The sequence below is a fragment of the Pelophylax lessonae genome, assembly GCF_965119305.1.
Source record: "Pelophylax lessonae genome assembly, chromosome: 3".
NCBI classification, from domain to species: domain Eukaryota; kingdom Metazoa; phylum Chordata; class Amphibia; order Anura; family Ranidae; genus Pelophylax; species Pelophylax lessonae.
In genome coordinates, this window is record NC_138770.1 from 602,616,534 (window position 1) to 602,635,446 (window position 18,913).

The 18,913-nt window shown below is 43.3% G+C and overlaps 1 protein-coding gene across 5 annotated transcripts in view; it reads left to right on the forward strand.

Annotated features, from left to right (window-relative positions):
- Nucleotides 1–18,913, forward strand: part of CDC42BPA (CDC42 binding protein kinase alpha) — a 459,430-nt gene that overhangs the window by 306,336 nt on the left and 134,181 nt on the right. For all 5 annotated transcript variants that reach the window (XM_082251633.1, XM_082251634.1, XM_082251637.1 and 2 more), the window contains exons 12-13: nucleotides 8,074–8,207; nucleotides 16,485–16,727. In XM_082251633.1, coding sequence (XP_082107759.1) covers nucleotides 8,074–8,207; nucleotides 16,485–16,727 — 377 coding nt within the window. The remainder of the gene's footprint in view (nucleotides 1–8,073; nucleotides 8,208–16,484; nucleotides 16,728–18,913) is intronic.

The following is an 18,913-nucleotide window of genomic DNA, read 5'->3' on the forward strand; positions in this document are numbered from 1 at the left end:
CTGCAGAGGCAAAGTTGTCATATCACTACAGGAAGTGAGGAGCTCATCGGATTTCTGGCATATTAGGAGGTATTCCTGTGTACTTTTAGCATTTTTTTAAGGGACAAAAAAAATCTTTGTATTGCAGAGATGTACTAAATATTTTTCCCGGACTTACACCTAAAGGGTATACACCGTTTGAGCTTTTATTGCAGGCTTTAGCTGAACTTGAGTTTTGGTGTGAATTTTTACTAGCTTGCTCTAGAATAGTGTCATGACTTTTATGTCTAGCTGTGTAGATTTGCCTTCATTTGGACTTGTCAGATATACATAGAGCCACTAAACTCTCTTTGCTGAAAGACTTTGAGATGGATGAAGCCATGTTTATTGGCCTTTGTACAGATTTCTGTATGATAGCACTGGAATAGAGAGAAGAACCTTGAAATTACCTTGATCATGGTGATACAAAACGTTGCATTTTAAAGTGACTTTCACCATGAAATTAGGCATGCAGCTTAAGAGCCGGTCCACACTAGTGCGACTTGTCAGCCTGACAAGTCGCGCTCCCTCGCGGTCCATTGACCGCTACAGGACCCGTTCCAATAGGAGCGACAAGTCGCTCCGACTTAGAAAAAGGGTCCTGTATTATTTTGGGGTGACCTCGGAGCGACTTGCATAGACTTCCTTTATGTGAAGTCCCTGCAAGTCCCTCCGAAGTCGTGGTGCAATGTAATGCACAAGTCGCCCCCGAAGTAGTAAGGAGTCGTGTCGCCTCAGTGTGAACCGTTAAAGTGCAGGTCATATTTATTATTGCAGGTCTTTGTTTACCTCCTCCGTGGGCTGTCTGCAGCCTAACCAGCAAAAATCCTGTATTGTGCTACTTACGCCTGCTTACGCCTGCTCACCATTGTTCTATGGACTTGAATTGGGAAATTCTCCTGCATACAAGTATATCCTATTCATGTCTATGGGATTTTAGTGTGCATGCAGTTACTGGAGTTGGGACAAACCATATACCACTAACACGGGGGTTTATCACAGTCAACTTTTATTGATGTGGGTTGAACCTTTTTTTTTCCCCAAAAGGAAAGAAAACAGTTGCTCTAACTGTTTAAAAGGTATTAGCTGGGGTTGGACTTTAATTTGTTTGTGGTACAGTTCAATCATCTAAGGCAGCCTATTGTGCATTTTTTTTTTTCTTCAACCGGTGGGTTGAAAGAAAAAAAATGCCTTGATTTCCCCCATCCACACAGTCAATGCGGTTGGGGAAATCCATCCTGCTGCGGTATTGTATTCTGATAGTATAGCCAGCAGCACTGATTGTTTGGGAAAAACCCAACAAGCTGGTTGTACACAAGTCAATCGACTTGTGTACAACCAGCCTGCCCATACATGGATCTAAATATGTCTGGTCCCTGCTGAACCTGTTGAATTTCATTCCATGTATGGCCAGCCTAAGACGAATCTGTCCTTAGGGTTATAACGCTGCTGTGTGATTACACTGCAGGATGAGTAGTGTTGTCACCCTGTTAAAGAAAGTTGAAAAATAACGGATCCACTGGCAGCATCAACAAGTAATAAAACCATTTTGCAGGGGGAACTCATAAAAATAAAAATGCTGTGTTAATGGCAGTGACAAACTGCACCATATATTTATTTTATTTATTACAGGTACTTATATAGCACTTTACATTTAGGCAGCGCTTTACACACACATATATATGTATGTATATGTATGTATGTATATATATATATATATATGTATGTGTATATATATATATATATATATATATATATATATATATATATATACAGTACATTCACATCAGTCCCTGCCCTCAAGGAGCTTACAATCTAATGTACCTAACTCACATTCATACATACACATTCTAGGGCTAAGTTAGACAGGAGCCAACTCTACCAGCAGGTCTTTGGAGTGTGGGAGGAAACCAGAATACCCGGGGGAAACCTATGCAGGCACAGTGAAAACAAGTCTTTTTTTTTTTTTTTTTTAAATATTGCCCACAGTTAAGCCCCATACACACGTGCAGATTATCTGCAGACTTTTGTCTGCAGACTTACCTTTTCTATGTAGTGCAAGGGCCTGCCGGATTGCATACAAATTGAAAGTGTTTAGATTTGACCTCATATTATATGGTTTTGGTAAGTCTGCAGACAAAAGTCTGCAGATAATCTGCACGTATGTATGGGGCATTACACTTTATTGAATTCCTTTCTGGATTAAGTGGTTTTCTTTTACATTTTCCTGATGTCTGCCTTTGAATAATTTAGCTTTAAAATGAACCTTTCTATTCCCAAAGTATGTAAACATAGTGGTTCCCTCCTAAATCACTCTATCAGCTCTTTTATTTGCCCTCCTTTCCCCTGAAAATGCAGACTAAATAGTGGTGTTACCGATATGCACATCTCGACTTTCTTTCTTCAGAAGTCATCAGCTAAATGCTCATCTCCATCTATAACCACTTCTCCTGACCACTATACAGACAACAATGTCACTTGGCTGTCACAGGGTAAAGGTGGCATTGGCAGAGGGGCTGTGATTGACAGCTTGGCTTCATCACCTCCATTCTGTGTTAGAGGCGAGATAGTTTCACCCCATGAGGCAAACACTGGGTTTCTGGGGACAATTGTTTACTGTTCAAGCACTTGTGAGCTATTAAAGCAGAACTCCAGCCAAAATTACCTAGATAAAAATGAATACTCCATTAAATGATAGCATAACAAAACCAGCTTTTGTTGCTATATTAATCTAGATATTTCCCCCTGTAGTAATCTTTTCTACCTATAGATGTCCTCAGTCTGATGGCCAGCATCCTTTAGCCCTCTTTCTCTGAGCCCAGGTCATGTACTGTATCTCCTTCCAATGTTATGTGATCAGCTCTCTGGTCACTCTGCTCTCTCCTCCTCTCAGCATGCTTCTTGTCAGTTCAGAACATGAATTGATTGGCTCATTGTACTGCTTCTTCCTTTCATAGTCCAGCTTTGCTGTACAGGTACTGTGAGAGGCTGATACCGGGTCAAATTTAGATAGTTACACTGTATTTACAAAACTGTAATGCCGTATCGATCATTACAGAGATGCATTAATGTACTGTATGTACTTTATATCTGGAGTTCAGCTTTAATAAAAATAGTTTGTACTTGGCAGCTGTTTCTGGAAACCTTGGCAAAACAAAGGGTTGTTTTAAGTGCACACATGAAACTATAGATTATCAGACATTTGATTTGTTTGGGGTAGTAAATTCAATTAAAAAAAGGTTCAGCCTAGTATCACAGTTCAGAATCTGAGGCAGAGGTTTGCAGGGACTTTTCTCCATAAAGCTGTTCGTTCCTGGGGGATGTAAGCATGATTGTGTGATTTCAGGATGTCGGGAAGAGCACTACCAATATTTTCTTGTCACATTTGAGAATGATTAGACTCCTAGGCTAGGCTCCAGTGTGCTCAAACCTCTGCCAGCTCCCAAGTTTTCCATATCAGCAGTAATCATATGTTCTACTCTCTGCTATTCCTGATTTGTATGCGTCCAGCCATTTTACAGTCCCTGGATTCCATCACTGCTGTTTAGGAGGTTAGATGGGTTTGGAGAGAGCTCCTAGCTTCATCTTTTATTAGAAGTTCATTAGCAGACAAGAGTGGCGGGCCAAACCCTGTCTATGGCACGCTGCGCCGTCTCCAGGGAGGAAACAAGAGGTTGTTAAGATCGAGAGAGCAGGTCTGCCATTACCCGCAAGCCTCTTTACTACTGATTGCTTGTTGATATAAACCCTAAGGGCTCATTCACACTGTTGCGGTGTGGGAAAGTGTGCGTTACAACAATGCACGTGAGTACATGTTACGTACATTGGTGTGAGGATGTGCCATTCATTCTTATGGGCATTCCAATGCACCTGCAATGCAGCATGCTGTAATGCCTAGTACACTACCATATGTTCTGGTGTGCTGTGTCAGAAGAAATGCTGCATGTCTTGATTATTTTTTTTTCCATTCTTGTGTGTTGGCAACCCATTCATTTGAATGGGCTGCCTTAAAGCAACCCATGTTAACTTGCAACAGAACTCGATACAAGTCCAATCATCCTGTACAAGGAGAGAGTAGGGGTGACCTTCTAGATTACTGGAAGCTCCTGCACAGAGGTGCAAGAATTGTTTTATGCTGTTACAACACAGATCTATATGAAATATAAAAAGACAAATGGGTTGATTTACTAAAGGCAAAATAGGTTTTTCATTTTGCAAGGGAATATACCCCAGAGCTTTGTGAATGTGGTACAGTTTGACTTAGCAAATAATAACCTATCCACATACAAGAAAAATAGGGGGGGAAAAAAAGGATTATTGCTAGCACATGATTGGATGATGGAAGTCAGCAGAGCTACACCTCATTCACTAGGCTTTCGGAAAAATTCCCTTTTTAACACACAAAGTGAACAGTCTGCCTTAAAGTAGTACTAAAGTGTAAACATTTTTTACCTTAAAGCATCCTTGGCATTAAGGTAAAAATGCCCCACCAGCTATTTTACCCCCCCCCCCCCCATTCTTAAATATTTACCTAGCCCTATATCGCCGTTCCAGCGCTGCCTCCTGCTCCAGAAGGCAGTTGAGCCATAGGCTCTGTTGCCATCTGCAAAACTCCTGTGAGGATGGAGCAGAGGTGTGGCTTACCAGCGCTGTACGCCTCCATGGACACACACAGCTCGGCTCTGGAGCATGCATGCATGGGTGCCTCCTTTGAACCCAGCTTGCTAGAGGAGGCACAAGAGGGAGGGAGGAGTGGACAGCACCAGCAGGGACTGCCAGAAGTGAAGAAGAGCAACCTTTCTGGGCATTATCATTGCACTGAGCAGTTGAATATAACCACTTTTTTTCAATATAACCACTGATTAGGTCACCAGTACTTTTACGTGGTGGTAATTGGATTTACAAAGAAATTCATGCACACAAATTGGACTTGTATCCTTTGTGTTTATTGGAGAATATATTTAGATGAATGTTTTTGTGCCTGGAGTTCAGGTTTAAATTAAAGTTCATCATGACATCCAGGAAACATGCGTTTCTAAAAGTGTAGGACATCTGTGGCAGTGTTTTACTTATGACTGGTCTCCTTTATCAGAGCGTAACTGGGGTAGGGTTCCTATTTAGTTTGTGATTTCCAAATGTAGCACAATTGTCTAGCTGTTTTCCCCCAAAACTTCTTCTGCATTCACACTTGAGCGTAGTGTTTTACCGCGATTTTCAGGCGTTTTTGGAGGCAGGCATTGACATCTATCAAAAACGCTTTTTTTTCTTAGTATCAAAAACGCTGGTAATCAGCCCAAAAAGAAGCTCATGTACTTTTTTCAGCTACAGGCGTTTTGCAAAACGCTCAGATGTGAACAGGGGCCATTTAAATGAATGGGGTTTTACTTGTTGGGCGTTTTAGGGACGGTTTTTTTTTTGCGTTTTTGGAGCTGAAAAACACTCAAAAACGCCCAGGTGTGAATGGAGCCTAACTATTTTATTTTTTTTTCCAGTATGCATGTTAGCATGACAACTGTGCCAATAAGTTCTAACTATTTCCAAGTTTATAAAAGGGCATCAAAACGAAACCTTCTTTTCATTAGCCTTTCATACACAGGCCCTGACTGCAGGAAGACGCTGTAAAGGAGGGGAAAATGTGCAAGTTATGAGATATCAGGGCTGATACCCAAATAGCCAAAGGCATTGCTGAATCCCAGAATGTTAGGAAGGGGGAGCTTTGAATACCAGTCCAATCTTTGATTTATTTTACAAAGGAATTGCCTTTTCCTGACCAAAACAAACGGGGAAAAGGTTTAGTTTTATCCTGTTTTCAAGGGGCGATTGTTTTACTTTTGTTATCCCTGGATAGAAGAGGCATATGGTCCTAATTTTAGCACGTAATCTTGTATATAAACACACACACCTGCATGCCCTTCCTCCTCCGCAAGCTGCAGATCCCGTCTGGAATGTGTCAGTCTAAACACCAGACACCCACAAGTTATGTAGTGTAAAAAAACGATAACAGCCCGCTACCGGTAAAATTGCAGAATATTTGACTCTTGACAAGAAATATTCCACGACGGCTGAAAATAATCCAAATGCCAGATGCACTTTCATTATTGTAGACTCCCTGGAATTATTTCAAGCCCCAGTCCACATTCTTTGGACTGTATATCTTTAATTGTCTTGCTTTTATTTAAAGTGTTTAAAAAACATTAACAATGGGAAAAAAAAGAAAAAAAAAATGTTGATTCTGCCTGAAAACTCAACTTACTGTGATGACTTTTACCTTGCTCCCTGTTATATCTGCAGGCTACAGAAAATCTCTCCCTTATGGGACTGGGGAGTTGTTATTTTCTATTTTTACCTTGTGATCCTGCCACTGCTCCTCCAAAGATACAGTACAGCTGCATTAGGCAGAAAACAAAATAAATAGAGCGCACACCGCCCTAATGTAACACCATTTAATGAAAATTATTAAAGCCATAAAAACAGGTACTCACAAACAAGTGTAGTGTCATGCATGGAAATGATATCCCCTGATCTGATGTGTATAGGGTACTCTCCTCCTTGCCGGCAGCTCAGCTGTTCGTTCCCGCAGTAGTACGTGGATAACGTCCGGCTAAGCCAACCACCTCGGATGACTCAAGGTAACTCAATGCGGTGCGCCTGCGCACGGTCCAGCCGCTCGCTGCACACTCTGCAAGAGCCGGATACTGTAGCCGACAGTGCGGTTACACAGAGGGGAGATCCCTGATCAGGACCCAGGACATGACATTCATGGGGTTGCTAAGGACCATGTTTTGGAGGCGTGGCCTCCTTCTTCAGGTCTCAACACCCCAAAAATCTTATGCCCTTATATATATATATATATATATATATATATATATATATAGTAATATAGCGGCTCCTCCCCTCACAGTTTCTTAAAGGGAAATGACAGTAACGAGCCTATAATCAAGGGCAATCATATCAAAACATTAATATGTATCCATAAATTGTACAATTTTGATAAAAGTTGAATGAATAAATTCATAATACAATAAATACCATAAAAATATATATACATATATATAAAAACTACATGACACTGTGGAACCCAAAACAAAAACAAAACTATATAAACAAAATATAAAAATATATAATATATAAAAATATATATATATGTGTGTGTGACGCCCACCAACCGTACATGTACGCATGTGTATCTCAACACGCATCCGCATGAGTTGACTGGGTGCGTATAAATGGTCACACATGCACACATGTATATGTAATAACATTAAAAGTAGAAGAGAATATGTATGTTGACGAACCGTTAACCTTAAAAGTATATCGATATATAAACATGAGACTTCAAATCAAGGTGCCAACCTCCAGTTCCTCATTCAAGCCATCGGGGGACATAGAGTTAAGCGTGAATATCCAATACGTTTCGCGCATACATAGTACAGCTGCATTGTCACCCTAGGGCAGGAAGTATGTTACTGCCAGGATCTCCAGGTAAAAATCAAGGAAAGACATGGCAGAAAAAAACAAGTGCTGTAACTACATCAAGGTCCCGATAAACTGCAATATATCTAAAATGTTTAGTTACCGGTTTAGGAGATAATAATTGTACCTACAGGTAAGCCTTATTATAGGCTTACCTGTAGTTAAAAGTGAAAAAAAGCGGTATACTACCGCTTTAAAGATTTTGATCATACTGGTTTTGTTTCCTTACATTTTGGTACATTTGCCAGAGCAGGCAAAAAAAAAAAACATTTTCCCCAGCGGAATTAAAAATCGTTACTTAAAAAAAAATGATTTCTAAGACATTTTTGTGCATTTTATTTTTTTTTAAGGAATAAAAAATGGGTTTGGGGGTTACAGAAACTGTAGTAAGACGCTGCATATTTGTGGCCAGTGAGTTAGTGAGTCAATAGGATAGTCAAGGATTTTCCTTTTAGAAATGTTCTTTACTATTGTGGACTAATGAAGCAATTATAAAAATGACTTTCAAAATGCTTAACAGGTTCACTTTAAGGCCTTATGTCTTTTTCATTAATAATAAAGAGTCCTATTTTATCTTTTCAGGTGCCAAGCAGCCTAACCAGCAGCTGGAGAAGAGCGCAGGAGCAAGACAGGACTTGGAGGATTTCTCTAAACAACTTAAGGTGTTTGAGAAGCAAGTGAAAGTCCTGAAAATGGAGAAGGAGGAGCTCAACAAGGTGAGCACCTACTCCTGAATGTTATATGTTATGTTATTGCTTTACTGTTTCTCTGAAATGGATGTAAGGGGCTATGCTTGGACAGATGCTGGTGCCAAATTGTACAGTCCCCGCTTCTTCCCGGATAGGACAACCACTCAGCTGTTTTGGGTTAAACCATCTGCCATATTGTGTCCTACTCCCAGCCAGAGGCACGCTCACGAGATTCCCTGCCAGAGGCCTTCATTTTTAGAATAAAGGAATGTCCACACCAGTGGCGGCTGGTGCTCAAAATTTTTGGGGGGGCGCAAAAAGAAAAATGTAATAGGTATTGCTTCGCGCCAAAAAACGCAGTAAAAAAATTGCGTGACTTTGAAGCTGTGCCCCCTTCAATGCAATGAACACTGTGCTGTGCCCCCTTCAATGCAATGAACACTGTGCTTTGCCCCCTTCAATGCAATAAACACTGTGCTGTGCCCCCTTCAATGCAATAAACACTGTGCTGTGCCCCCACAATGCAGAGTTCAGCGTGCATGCCCCTTTCAATTCAGAGCGCCACAGCATTGTCCCCAATCACTGCAGAGCGCCACAGCATTGTCCCCCAATGATTGCAGAGTGCCCACAGCATTGTCCCCCAATGATTGCAGAGTGCCACAGCATTGTACCCCAATGATTGCAGAGTGCCCACAGCATTGTACCCCAATGATTGCAGAGTGCCCACAGCATTGTACCCCAATGATTGCAGAGTGCCCTCAGCATTGTACCCCAATGATTGCAGAGTGCCCTCAGCATTGTACCCCAATGATTGCAGAGTGCCCTCAGCATTGTACCCCAATGATTGCAGAGTGCCACAGCATTGTACCCCAATGATTGCAGAGTGCCACAGAATTGTACCCCAATGATTGCAGAGTGCCACAGAATTGTACCCCAATGATTTCAGAGTGCCACAGAATTGTACCCCAATGATTGCAGAGTGCCACAGCATTGTACCCCAATGATTGCAGAGTGCCACAGCATTGTACCCCAATGATTGCAGAGTGCCACAGCATTGTACCCCAATGATTGCAGAGTGCCACAGCATTGTACCCCAATGATTGCAGAGTGCCACAGCATTGTACCCCAATGATTGCAGAGTGCCACAGCATTGTACCCCAATGATTGCAGAGTGCCACAGCATTGTACCCCAATGATTGCAGAGTGCCACAGCATTGTACCCCAATGATTGCAGAGTGCCCACAGCATTGTACCCCAATGATTGCAGAGTGCCCACAGCATTGTACCCCAATGATTGCAGAGTGCCCACAGCATTGTACCCCAATAAATACAGAGCGCCTCAGCATTGTACCCCAATAAATGCAGAGCGCCACAGAATTGTACCCCAATGATTGCAGAGTGCCACAGAATTGTACCCCAATGATTGCAGAGTGCCACAGAATTGTACCCCAATGATTGCAGAGTGCCACAGCATTGTACCCCAATGATTGCAGTGCGCCACAGCATTGTACCCCAATGATTGCAGAGTGCCACAGCATTGTACCCCAATGATTGCAGAATGCCCACAGCATTGTACCCCAATGATTGCAGAGTGCCCACAGCATTGTACCCCAATGATTGCAGAGTGCCCACAGCATTGTACCCCAATAAATGCAGAGCGCCACAGCATTGTACCCCAATAAATACAGAGCGCCTCAGCATTGTACCCCAATAAATGCAGAGCGCCACAGAATTGTACCCCAATGATTGCAGAGTGCCACAGAATTGTACCCCAATGATTGCAGAGTGCCACAGCATTGTACCCCAATGATTGCAGTGCGCCACAGCATTGTACCCCAATGATTGCAGAGTGCCACAGCATTGTACCCCAATGATTGCAGAATGCCCACAGCATTGTACCCCAATGATTGCAGAGTGCCCACAGCATTGTACCCCAATGATTGCAGAGTGCCCACAGCATTGTACCCCAATAAATGCAGAGCGCCACAGCATTGTACCCCAATAAATACAGAGCGCCTCAGCATTGTACCCCAATAAATGCAGAGCGCCACAGAATTGTACCCCAATGATTGCAGAGTGCCACAGAATTGTACCCCAATGATTGCAGAGTGCCACAGCATTGTGCCCCAATGATTGCAGAGCGCCACAGCATTGTACCCCAATAAATGCAGAGTGCCCACAGCATTGTACCCCAATGATTGCAGAGTGCCACAGCATTGTATCCCAATAAATGCAGAGCGCCACAGCATTGTACCCCAATGATTGCAGAGTGCCCACAGAATTGTACCCCAATGATTGCAGAGTGCCACAGCATTGTACCCCAATGATTGCAGAGCGCCACAGCATTGTACCCCAATAAATGCAGAGTGCCACAGCAATGTACCCCAATAAATGCAGAGTGCCACAGCAATGTACCCCAATAAATGCAGAGTGCCCACAGCATTGTCCCCCAATCAATGCAGAGTGCAGCGTGCGTGCTCCCTTCAATTTAATGCACTTACCTGGCGGCGGCGGGTCCTTCCCTCCTCGATCCAGTCCGTCCTCTCTGCGGCGGCGGCGGCGGGAAGGAGAGCGGCTTCTCCCTCGTCCTCCGAGTGACGGTGAGTGACTGACTCACGCACCGGCACCGCCCCCATTGTGACGTCAGGGATCGGATGTCCTGGATGATGATTGGTCCAGGCTGGAGACTGGACCAATCACAGCCAGGATATCCGAAAGTGGGGGTGTCCAATCGCAAGGTTTGCGATCGGGTTATGCCCCCAGAAGGCTGCCGATCGGCGTCTCTTCTGGGACGTAACCCCCCCCCCCAGCCACCACTTCCCTTACAAAGGCCGGCGAAACCAATTTTTTTTTTTTTTTTAAACTTTATTTGTTCGCTGTCATTTTTTTTTTCTTTTTTTTAGGGGTAGGGGGGCGGCGCCCACTATGCACGGGCCGCCACTGGTCCACACACAAATGCGTTTTCAGCACTTTACTGCAACTTCACATTTTCACATAAATTCCTGTGACAAATCACATTGATGTACTATCGAAATCTTCGGTGCACAACGCCACAAGCACGTTTAGACGTTCTGTAGCAATCGTTTCAGAACAAGTACACATCTTTAGTTAAACCAACATCTCCTCCATACCTCACCTTGGGAGCACCACAGAGTTGGGACCGCTTTCCCACTTATGCAAAGTCCACTGCAATAGGCTTCTATCACCAAGTCACAGGACCTCCAGCTGAGAGCCAGGTGGACCAAGGTGCTATTAGCTCAGTCTCTTCCCAATGCCCCTCTTTAGCTTTGCCCAGCTGGGCATGCTCCTTGATGGCATCAATTCACAGGTTTCGCTGTCACTCACATTTAAAAGACACTGTCCAGGCATCTCAGGCCATACCCACCATGCTACAGGTCCTGCAGAAGGCGGTCAGAGGTAGACAAGGCAACTACAGCTTTCCTCACACGATCTGCGCCACTTTTCCTGGGACGTTAGCCCTGCACAGGGGCTCATCTTTAGCTAATTTCAATGCAGGATTACATCTTTGCATCTCTGGGGTGTCCTGTTCCCATACTCTGGACTATCTGGGCTCCACCCACAGCTGGAATTTAAATAAGTGCTAACGTCACCCATTACATCGCTAGGGGAGGGATTTCTCTTAAATAAAAAAAAAAAAAGCGCTAACACCTGTTTATAACTTTCCCCTTACCATACCATAAAGACAATAGGCCATCTAGTGGCAGGCAAGCTAACTGCTGAACACTATCATGCTGTGGGGATTCTTTTCATTGGTAGGGACTAGAAATCTGGTTAAGATTGAAGGAATAAAGAATGGCACTAAGTACAGGGCAGTTCTTGAAGAAAGCCTTTTTCAGTCTGCCAGAGATTTGGGACTGGGATGGAAATTCACCTTCCAGTAGGTTAATGATTCTAAACACACTGCTAAGTTTACACTAGAGTGCTTTAAAAGGAAACCTAGTAGATGCCTTGGAATGGCTAGTCAAAGCCCAGAACTCAATCCAATTGATAATCTGACTTTAAGGTTGCAGTACATCAACCCAACCCATTTAACTTGAAGGAGCTGGAGCAATTTTGGGCAATAAGTATTTTTTACTTTTATATTTTCATGATTAAACTTTTAACCTGTAAAGGCTTTTAAAGCATCACTTACGGACAGGTTTAGTTTGTTGCCATTTCACAGGCATGTGCTTGTTTAAATCTTGACATGTTTGGTATTTATTTACTCGATGCAACATGATCTTTTATATTTTACAAACATGGCTATTCTAATGTGTTTGTGTGCTCTAACATTCATTTAAGTGTTTTTTTTTTTTTTTTTGGTGAAAACTTGCATTTGATAACCGACACTGCAAATATCATGTGAACTAAAAAATGCAATAGCCACCATTGTATTCTCCAGGGCCTATGCTTTCAAAAAAATCTATGTTTGGGGGCTGTAAGTATATATATATATATATATATATATATATATATATATATATATATATATATATAAAGGAAATGCTGATTTCATTATTTTCCAAATAAAATTCCAACTTAGCCTAAACGTTTGGTTTACTTGGACAGAGTTGGTAAGGATTAGAACCTCTGTCAGTGCAATGTTCAGCTCTATCACTGCATCATGGAAGCTTTTTTTAATCCTGATCTACACCTCTGCTACAAAATGTTGAAGCGGAAGAGTGACTGGGCATGGGAACATGAGATTTAAAATTTTGCATGGTTTGTGGTAGTTAAAGACAAGAGAGAAGCATAATCAGTTATTATATTCCCACAAATGTTCTGCTTTTCTAAAATTGGAGTTATTTGCATATAGTACATGGCTAAGGGCTTTATTGAAGCTAAAACCATGCTAACTGCAAGATGCAAGTTTATTCTTAGTTGAAGCTTGATATTTTGTATATTTCTTCACTATCCGTGCAGTAATCCAGCGTGAAACCTGTTTTCACTGTAATGGACTTGGTCTTGTCTCCACCCCCTCCTGTAGCTTTCTGTGGGCAGCCTTTAGTCGGTGAAGCATATGCATCCCTCCCACAACTTTGCTCTTTATACATGCTATGGTGTTAATGCTAAATTTTTAAGATAATATCCGGGTAGATAAAGACATTTTGGTGAACACCGAGTGAATGTATATGCTTTTGTGCCTGCCGTGGAATAGGATGTGTATGTATAGCCAAAACGTTTTTGTTTTAGATAGAGTACAGAAGGGTTTGAACCCCTGCCAGGTTATTTTTTTTTTGCTGTCTGTGTACAATAGGAAATGAAAGGGACACAACAGGAAATGTGATGAAATCTCTCAAAGTGAGGGGAGTTATCCTCTTGTACAATTGTCCATACTGGAAGATTTTCTATCACATTTTTGGATTTTCTCTCCCTTTCGTTCTTGGTGACAGTTTTCACCAGAACAAATTGAGTGGTAGTTCTTCCCAGGCATAGGGCCTAACCATTCCCCACTTCATAAAAAAAAAAAAAAAAAAAATCCATCTAGAGATATACTTTAAATCACATGTCTCAAACACACGGCTCTCAAACCGAATCCGGCCCTCCAGGACATTTCATGTTGCCCGTGCACCACCGCTCCTGTAGCTGCAGAACCCCCCTGATTTCCACCCCCACCTTGTCTCAGCAGTTGGCAGCAGAGAAGAGGCGAGAACTTCTCCACCAGATCCTGAGCTTCTCGGTACATCTGTGAAGAGGCTCGTCTCTGCCCCCCCCCCCCCTACCTCCATCTCAGTAGTTGGCAGCAGAGAGGAGAACAGATCTCATCCTACAGATCCAGTGCACTCTGTGCAGCTGCTGAACCCAGTTGTCTCCGTCTCACCTGGTCTCAGCATTCAACTGACTCCAGCCCTCCTCTGTACTTTGTTCTTCCCAGCTCCACCCCACTACTTCACGGCAGCAGCACAGGGAGCAGATTTATATAGTATTAGAGATACACCTGGCTCATTGAAGGCAGCCATATTGCTGCTGCGGGCCGTGGTGAAATTGAGTTTGACACCCCTGCTTTAAATGAAAGTTTTTGTGCCTGGGATTTGGTTTGAAAGTGGTTGTAAACCTCAGACACGAAATATATGAACAAAACCTATTTCTCTATAGTGTGTACTTGTCTCAAATAGGAGCACTAACTGTCATTTCTCTCTGCTACTTCGTTCCTCTGCTATCAGCATTAAATCACTTTTGACAAAGTGTTCTTGACACCAAGAGGAAAAAAGTGACAGGGGAGGGATCTCCAGCTGATTGACAGCCTCAACTCTGTTCCTGTGTACTGTGTGAAGCAGTGTTAATTTTGGCAGCAAATTTCAATTTAGTTTTAGTCTTAGTCTTAGGACTAAAATGCCATTTTAGTTTTAGTCCCATTTTAGTCTTCTGCAAGTGTTTTATTTTTAGTCGTATTTAGTCGACTAAAACTCCAGTACATTTTAGTCGACTAAAACATCTTACATTTTAGTTGACTAAAAAGTCCTACATTTTAGTTGACTAAAACTCATTTTAGTCATCTAAATGGTCATGGTCAGGTCAGAGAGGAGGCCTGTAATGCTGCTGCCTGAAGTCAGTGCAGTGAGTGCACACAGTGCTGCTCAGAGTGCTGGATGGGGGTCTCAGGTTTAAGGGTGGTCTCTGGTCTGACTCTGAACTGAAGTTGTTGAACAGGATGGGCCGGGCGGCCTCAGCGGCCTATATGCACGCACACAGTCCTGGATGGATGGCTTAGTCGGATGCCAGTGGTGACTGGTGAATGGTCTGAGGGGAGGCAGTAATAGCTGGCCTGGCTGTTAACTCACAGTGGGTGCTCTGCTCTGGATGTGGTGGTGGCCGGGTGCCAGTGCCAGTGCGGTGTGATGAGTCAGGCCTGGCATGTCTGGCTGTAGTGCTGCAGTGCTCTGGTGAGGTCAGGTGACTGGTCTCGAGTCGACTCTCTTGTAGTAGTCCACTCCTCACGTCGGACGTCACGGGGCACGCCACGCCAGACGCCACACAGACGGAGCTCCGTGAAAACCGGAAGTTGGGTAAACGTCCCTGCCTCACATTCTCGTTGAGTTTTCGTTCGTTAACTAAAACGGATTTGATTTTCGTCATAGTTGACGTCATTTGCCGAAAATATGCTATACTTTGCGTCTCGTTTTCGTCAGTTGAAAAATGCCGGTGACGAAAATGTTTTCATTGACGAAATTAACACTGGTGTGAAGGGGGTGTGTGTTCCTTCCCTCCAATAAGCACTCAGAGCTGTGCTCACTATGCTCTGCAGATGGTGACATTCGCTCTCCGTCCCCCTTTTTTCTGACAGCTCAGACAAGCTTATAAATTCTGGACTTTGAGCAGATGTAGAGAAGACTACGGATAGACAGGTACAACTTATGTAGAAGGATTTGGTTCATCTCTGTGTATCACCTGAGGATAGTCCCTTCACTGGGTATATGTAAGGGTTTACAACCACTGTAAGGGCTTAATTGTGCTGGCTATGCCATCATGCATTTTGTGTAATTGATGTCCCTGCCATAATTCCCAAACCCTCCTTTCTACCTGGGAGAGTTTGGGCTGTTCCTGCCTACTTTTGTAGGCTCCTCCTGTTACATTCTACATTATATAAAATAAAATACTGCAGTGATGCTGGGAAAGTGTCACTGAGTTTCAGGTGGCTTATTTCTCCAAAAGCTACTAAACACTGAAATATAATTTTTTGTTGGACTGACATTTAAACAAAAAAAATAAAAAACTGAACAAGCCGTCATCTTCCTGTTAGATGCAGACAGGGAACCACACTAATGGCCCATTACAGTATTTATCTAGATATTCTGTAGAACAAAAAAAGCCAAACTATTTATTTGGTTCAGACATACCCTCTTTGTCAGGGCTTTTATATTATGCAAATTTGGCTGAGATATGGGATTTGACTGGACTAATAGGATTATGATAATAGTTATAAGTATATGATGAAGTTCTACGACCAGCATTTTGTCTAGCACTATCTTGAATTAAGGTCAAATATATTGTAAGCCCTGATGGAGCCCCCCCCCCAAATCTGATAGCTTTCTTCCATTCTATCGATGATCTAATAAAAACTTTCTTTTGGTGGAACATTGGTGTGGTGCCCTGACTCCTTCTTACATAGTTGGCCTACTCTGAAGACCCCAATTCCATTTGGGGTGTTCTGCTAATTCTGAGCAGCCGCACCAAAGCGATCCACCTTGATTGATGCAACTGTTTGCCACAACACTGAATATTAATAATGGGAGATCTAGCGCCTCTTATGCACATACTTTGATCTTAGTGTCATGACCTTTTGTTGTTTTCCTTTTTATCTAGGAGCTCACAGAGTCCAGCGAAAAGTTGAAGTCCCAAACCAAAGAGATGAAGGAAGCCCAGAGTCAGCAGAAGCAGACTCTACAAGAGATGAAGGAGCTGAGTGAGAGGTTGACGGAACTGCGGTCTCAGAAGCAGAAGTTTGTCCGCCAGCTTCGCGACAAGGAAGAGGAAATGGAGAGTGTGGCGCAAAAGGTGGAGGCATTGAGGCAAGAACTGCGGAGGACGGAACGGGCCAAGAAGGAGGTTAGTGTATTGGATGATGTGTGCTAGGAACTAGGACATGGTATAAAGGGTTTCAAATATAAATGTACCTGAATGAAGGAATGTCTGTGTTGGCCATAACAACCAATCTGATTCTCCTACTTGATCTTCCATGCTGCACTGAGGAATAATAATGAAGCTAGATCTGATTCCTTATTATAGGGGACAGAAACCATATTTCTGGCACCCTGTGTTGGGTGGCTGACTGGCTGGCACCCTGTGTTGGGTGGCTGGCTGGCTGGCACCCTGTGGTGGGTGGCTGGCTGGCAAAGGGGCTGTGGCTGACTGGCCGGCTGGCTGGTATAGGGCCTGTGGGTGGCCGGCTGGCTGGTACAGTGCCTGCTGGTGGCTGGCTGGTACAGTGCCTGTGGGTGGCTGGCTGGCTGACTTGCTGGTACAGTTCCTGTGGCTGGCTGGCTGGTACAGGGCCTGTGGATGTGGGTGGCTGGCACCGGGCTGCTGTGGGTGGGTGTGTAGCTGTGATACACTCCCGCGAGACTAGTTCCGACTCCAGACGAGGCTGTACAAGGCGAGGGAGGCGGCCTAAGAAGGCAGAATGACGTCACAAAAATATCGGCAATATTGGCCAGTTCCAGTGCATATCGGCCCCCGATATATCGGCCTTGCCGATAATCGGTCTATCCCTAATCTGTAGTGTTTGAAATGAAGATATGCTTCTAACAAGGTGTGCGGGAAAGGTTGCTATTCTAACTGTTAGTTGCAGTAGTATTAGGGTGTTTTAAAAGGGATATAACCAGTTCACTAAAATCTGAGATAAGCTTTAACGTTAATGTCATTTCAAAAGTTGTTTCAGTCGATTTTAAATCTCCAGCTTTTATTTTAAAAAAATCATGGTGATCCTACCATGAAGTTCTTTGTTCAGGCATTTCCTTTATTGGATGACCACTATCTCTCAGTTGTGCTACTACTGCAATTCTATTACTACTACTACTACAAATGTAGAATTCGAATTTCTCTTAAGGGAAATTAAGGGAAATCGTTAAGGGAAATCTCCCAGATGGGGACATTGATTGCAGTAGGGGTTGTAACCTATTTGTACCTATCTATGTTTGGAACAGACTTCCAGTAACAGTCAATAGTAAGCAAATCATAAGTATTAGCACTCTCTAGATCAGGGGTGCCTTGACAGAATGCCTAAAAATTGCAACAAATTGCCACAGGTTTTTACTTTTCAGCATAAGAGCCCATTCACATTAGCGCGACTTGTCAGCCGACTTGTAAGCCTGACAAGTCGCGCTCGGTCGCGGTCCATTGATTAGCACAGGACCCGTTCTAATAGGAGCGACACAAGTCGCTCCGACTTAGAAAAAGGGTCCTGTACTACTTTGGGGCGACCTGGAGGCGACTTGCATAGACTTCCATTATGTGAAGTCTCTGCAAGTCGTGCCGAAGTTGCGGTGCACGCGACTTCACAGTTCGCCCCCCAAAGTCGTGTCGCACTAGTCTGAATGGGCTCTTACAAGCCTGGGGACCCTGTGGGTCAAGCCACTGGCATCCTGACAACCTTGGACACTGTGCATATGAAAGCACTAGCACCCTGAAAACCAACGAGATCACTGGCTGATAAGGAGAACCATGGGTATTTTTACAGCGTCCTTGTTTACTTTTCCCCTCTCCATCAGCACTGGGGTCACATTGGCAAGTAGAAGAAGAGAAAGACTAGAATACTATTCAGTACCAGTTTGCAACTGTGAAGGAATAAATCACTTCTAATGTTGAATGGCCCATGTGTATGGATGTTGCTGCTATATGTAAAACTATTAGCTTTTTTTTTTTTACATTTTACAATGGGGTGCTTCGAGATTGTGCAGAATTTTAAAGGGTGCCGCAACTGAATAAAGGTTGAGAAATACTGCTCTAGATAAATACTGATCTTTTCACAGAAAAATATGTTAAAAATGTGATAAAAGTAAAGGTGTAGCGCTAATCCACAATAGGGATAATCAAGTCCATAGAAAATACAGGAAAAAAGTCCCACATGAAGTGTTCACTCCACACCAACAAGCTCAGAGTGCAGGGAGAGAAGATCCACCACCAGGTTCAATATCTTATGCTCTTACCAGATGACAAGACCTTCACTACAAAGGTCGTCTATCGCAGATATCATGAAACAGGATACAGATGGAACTAGGAACTCCCCCAAAGCT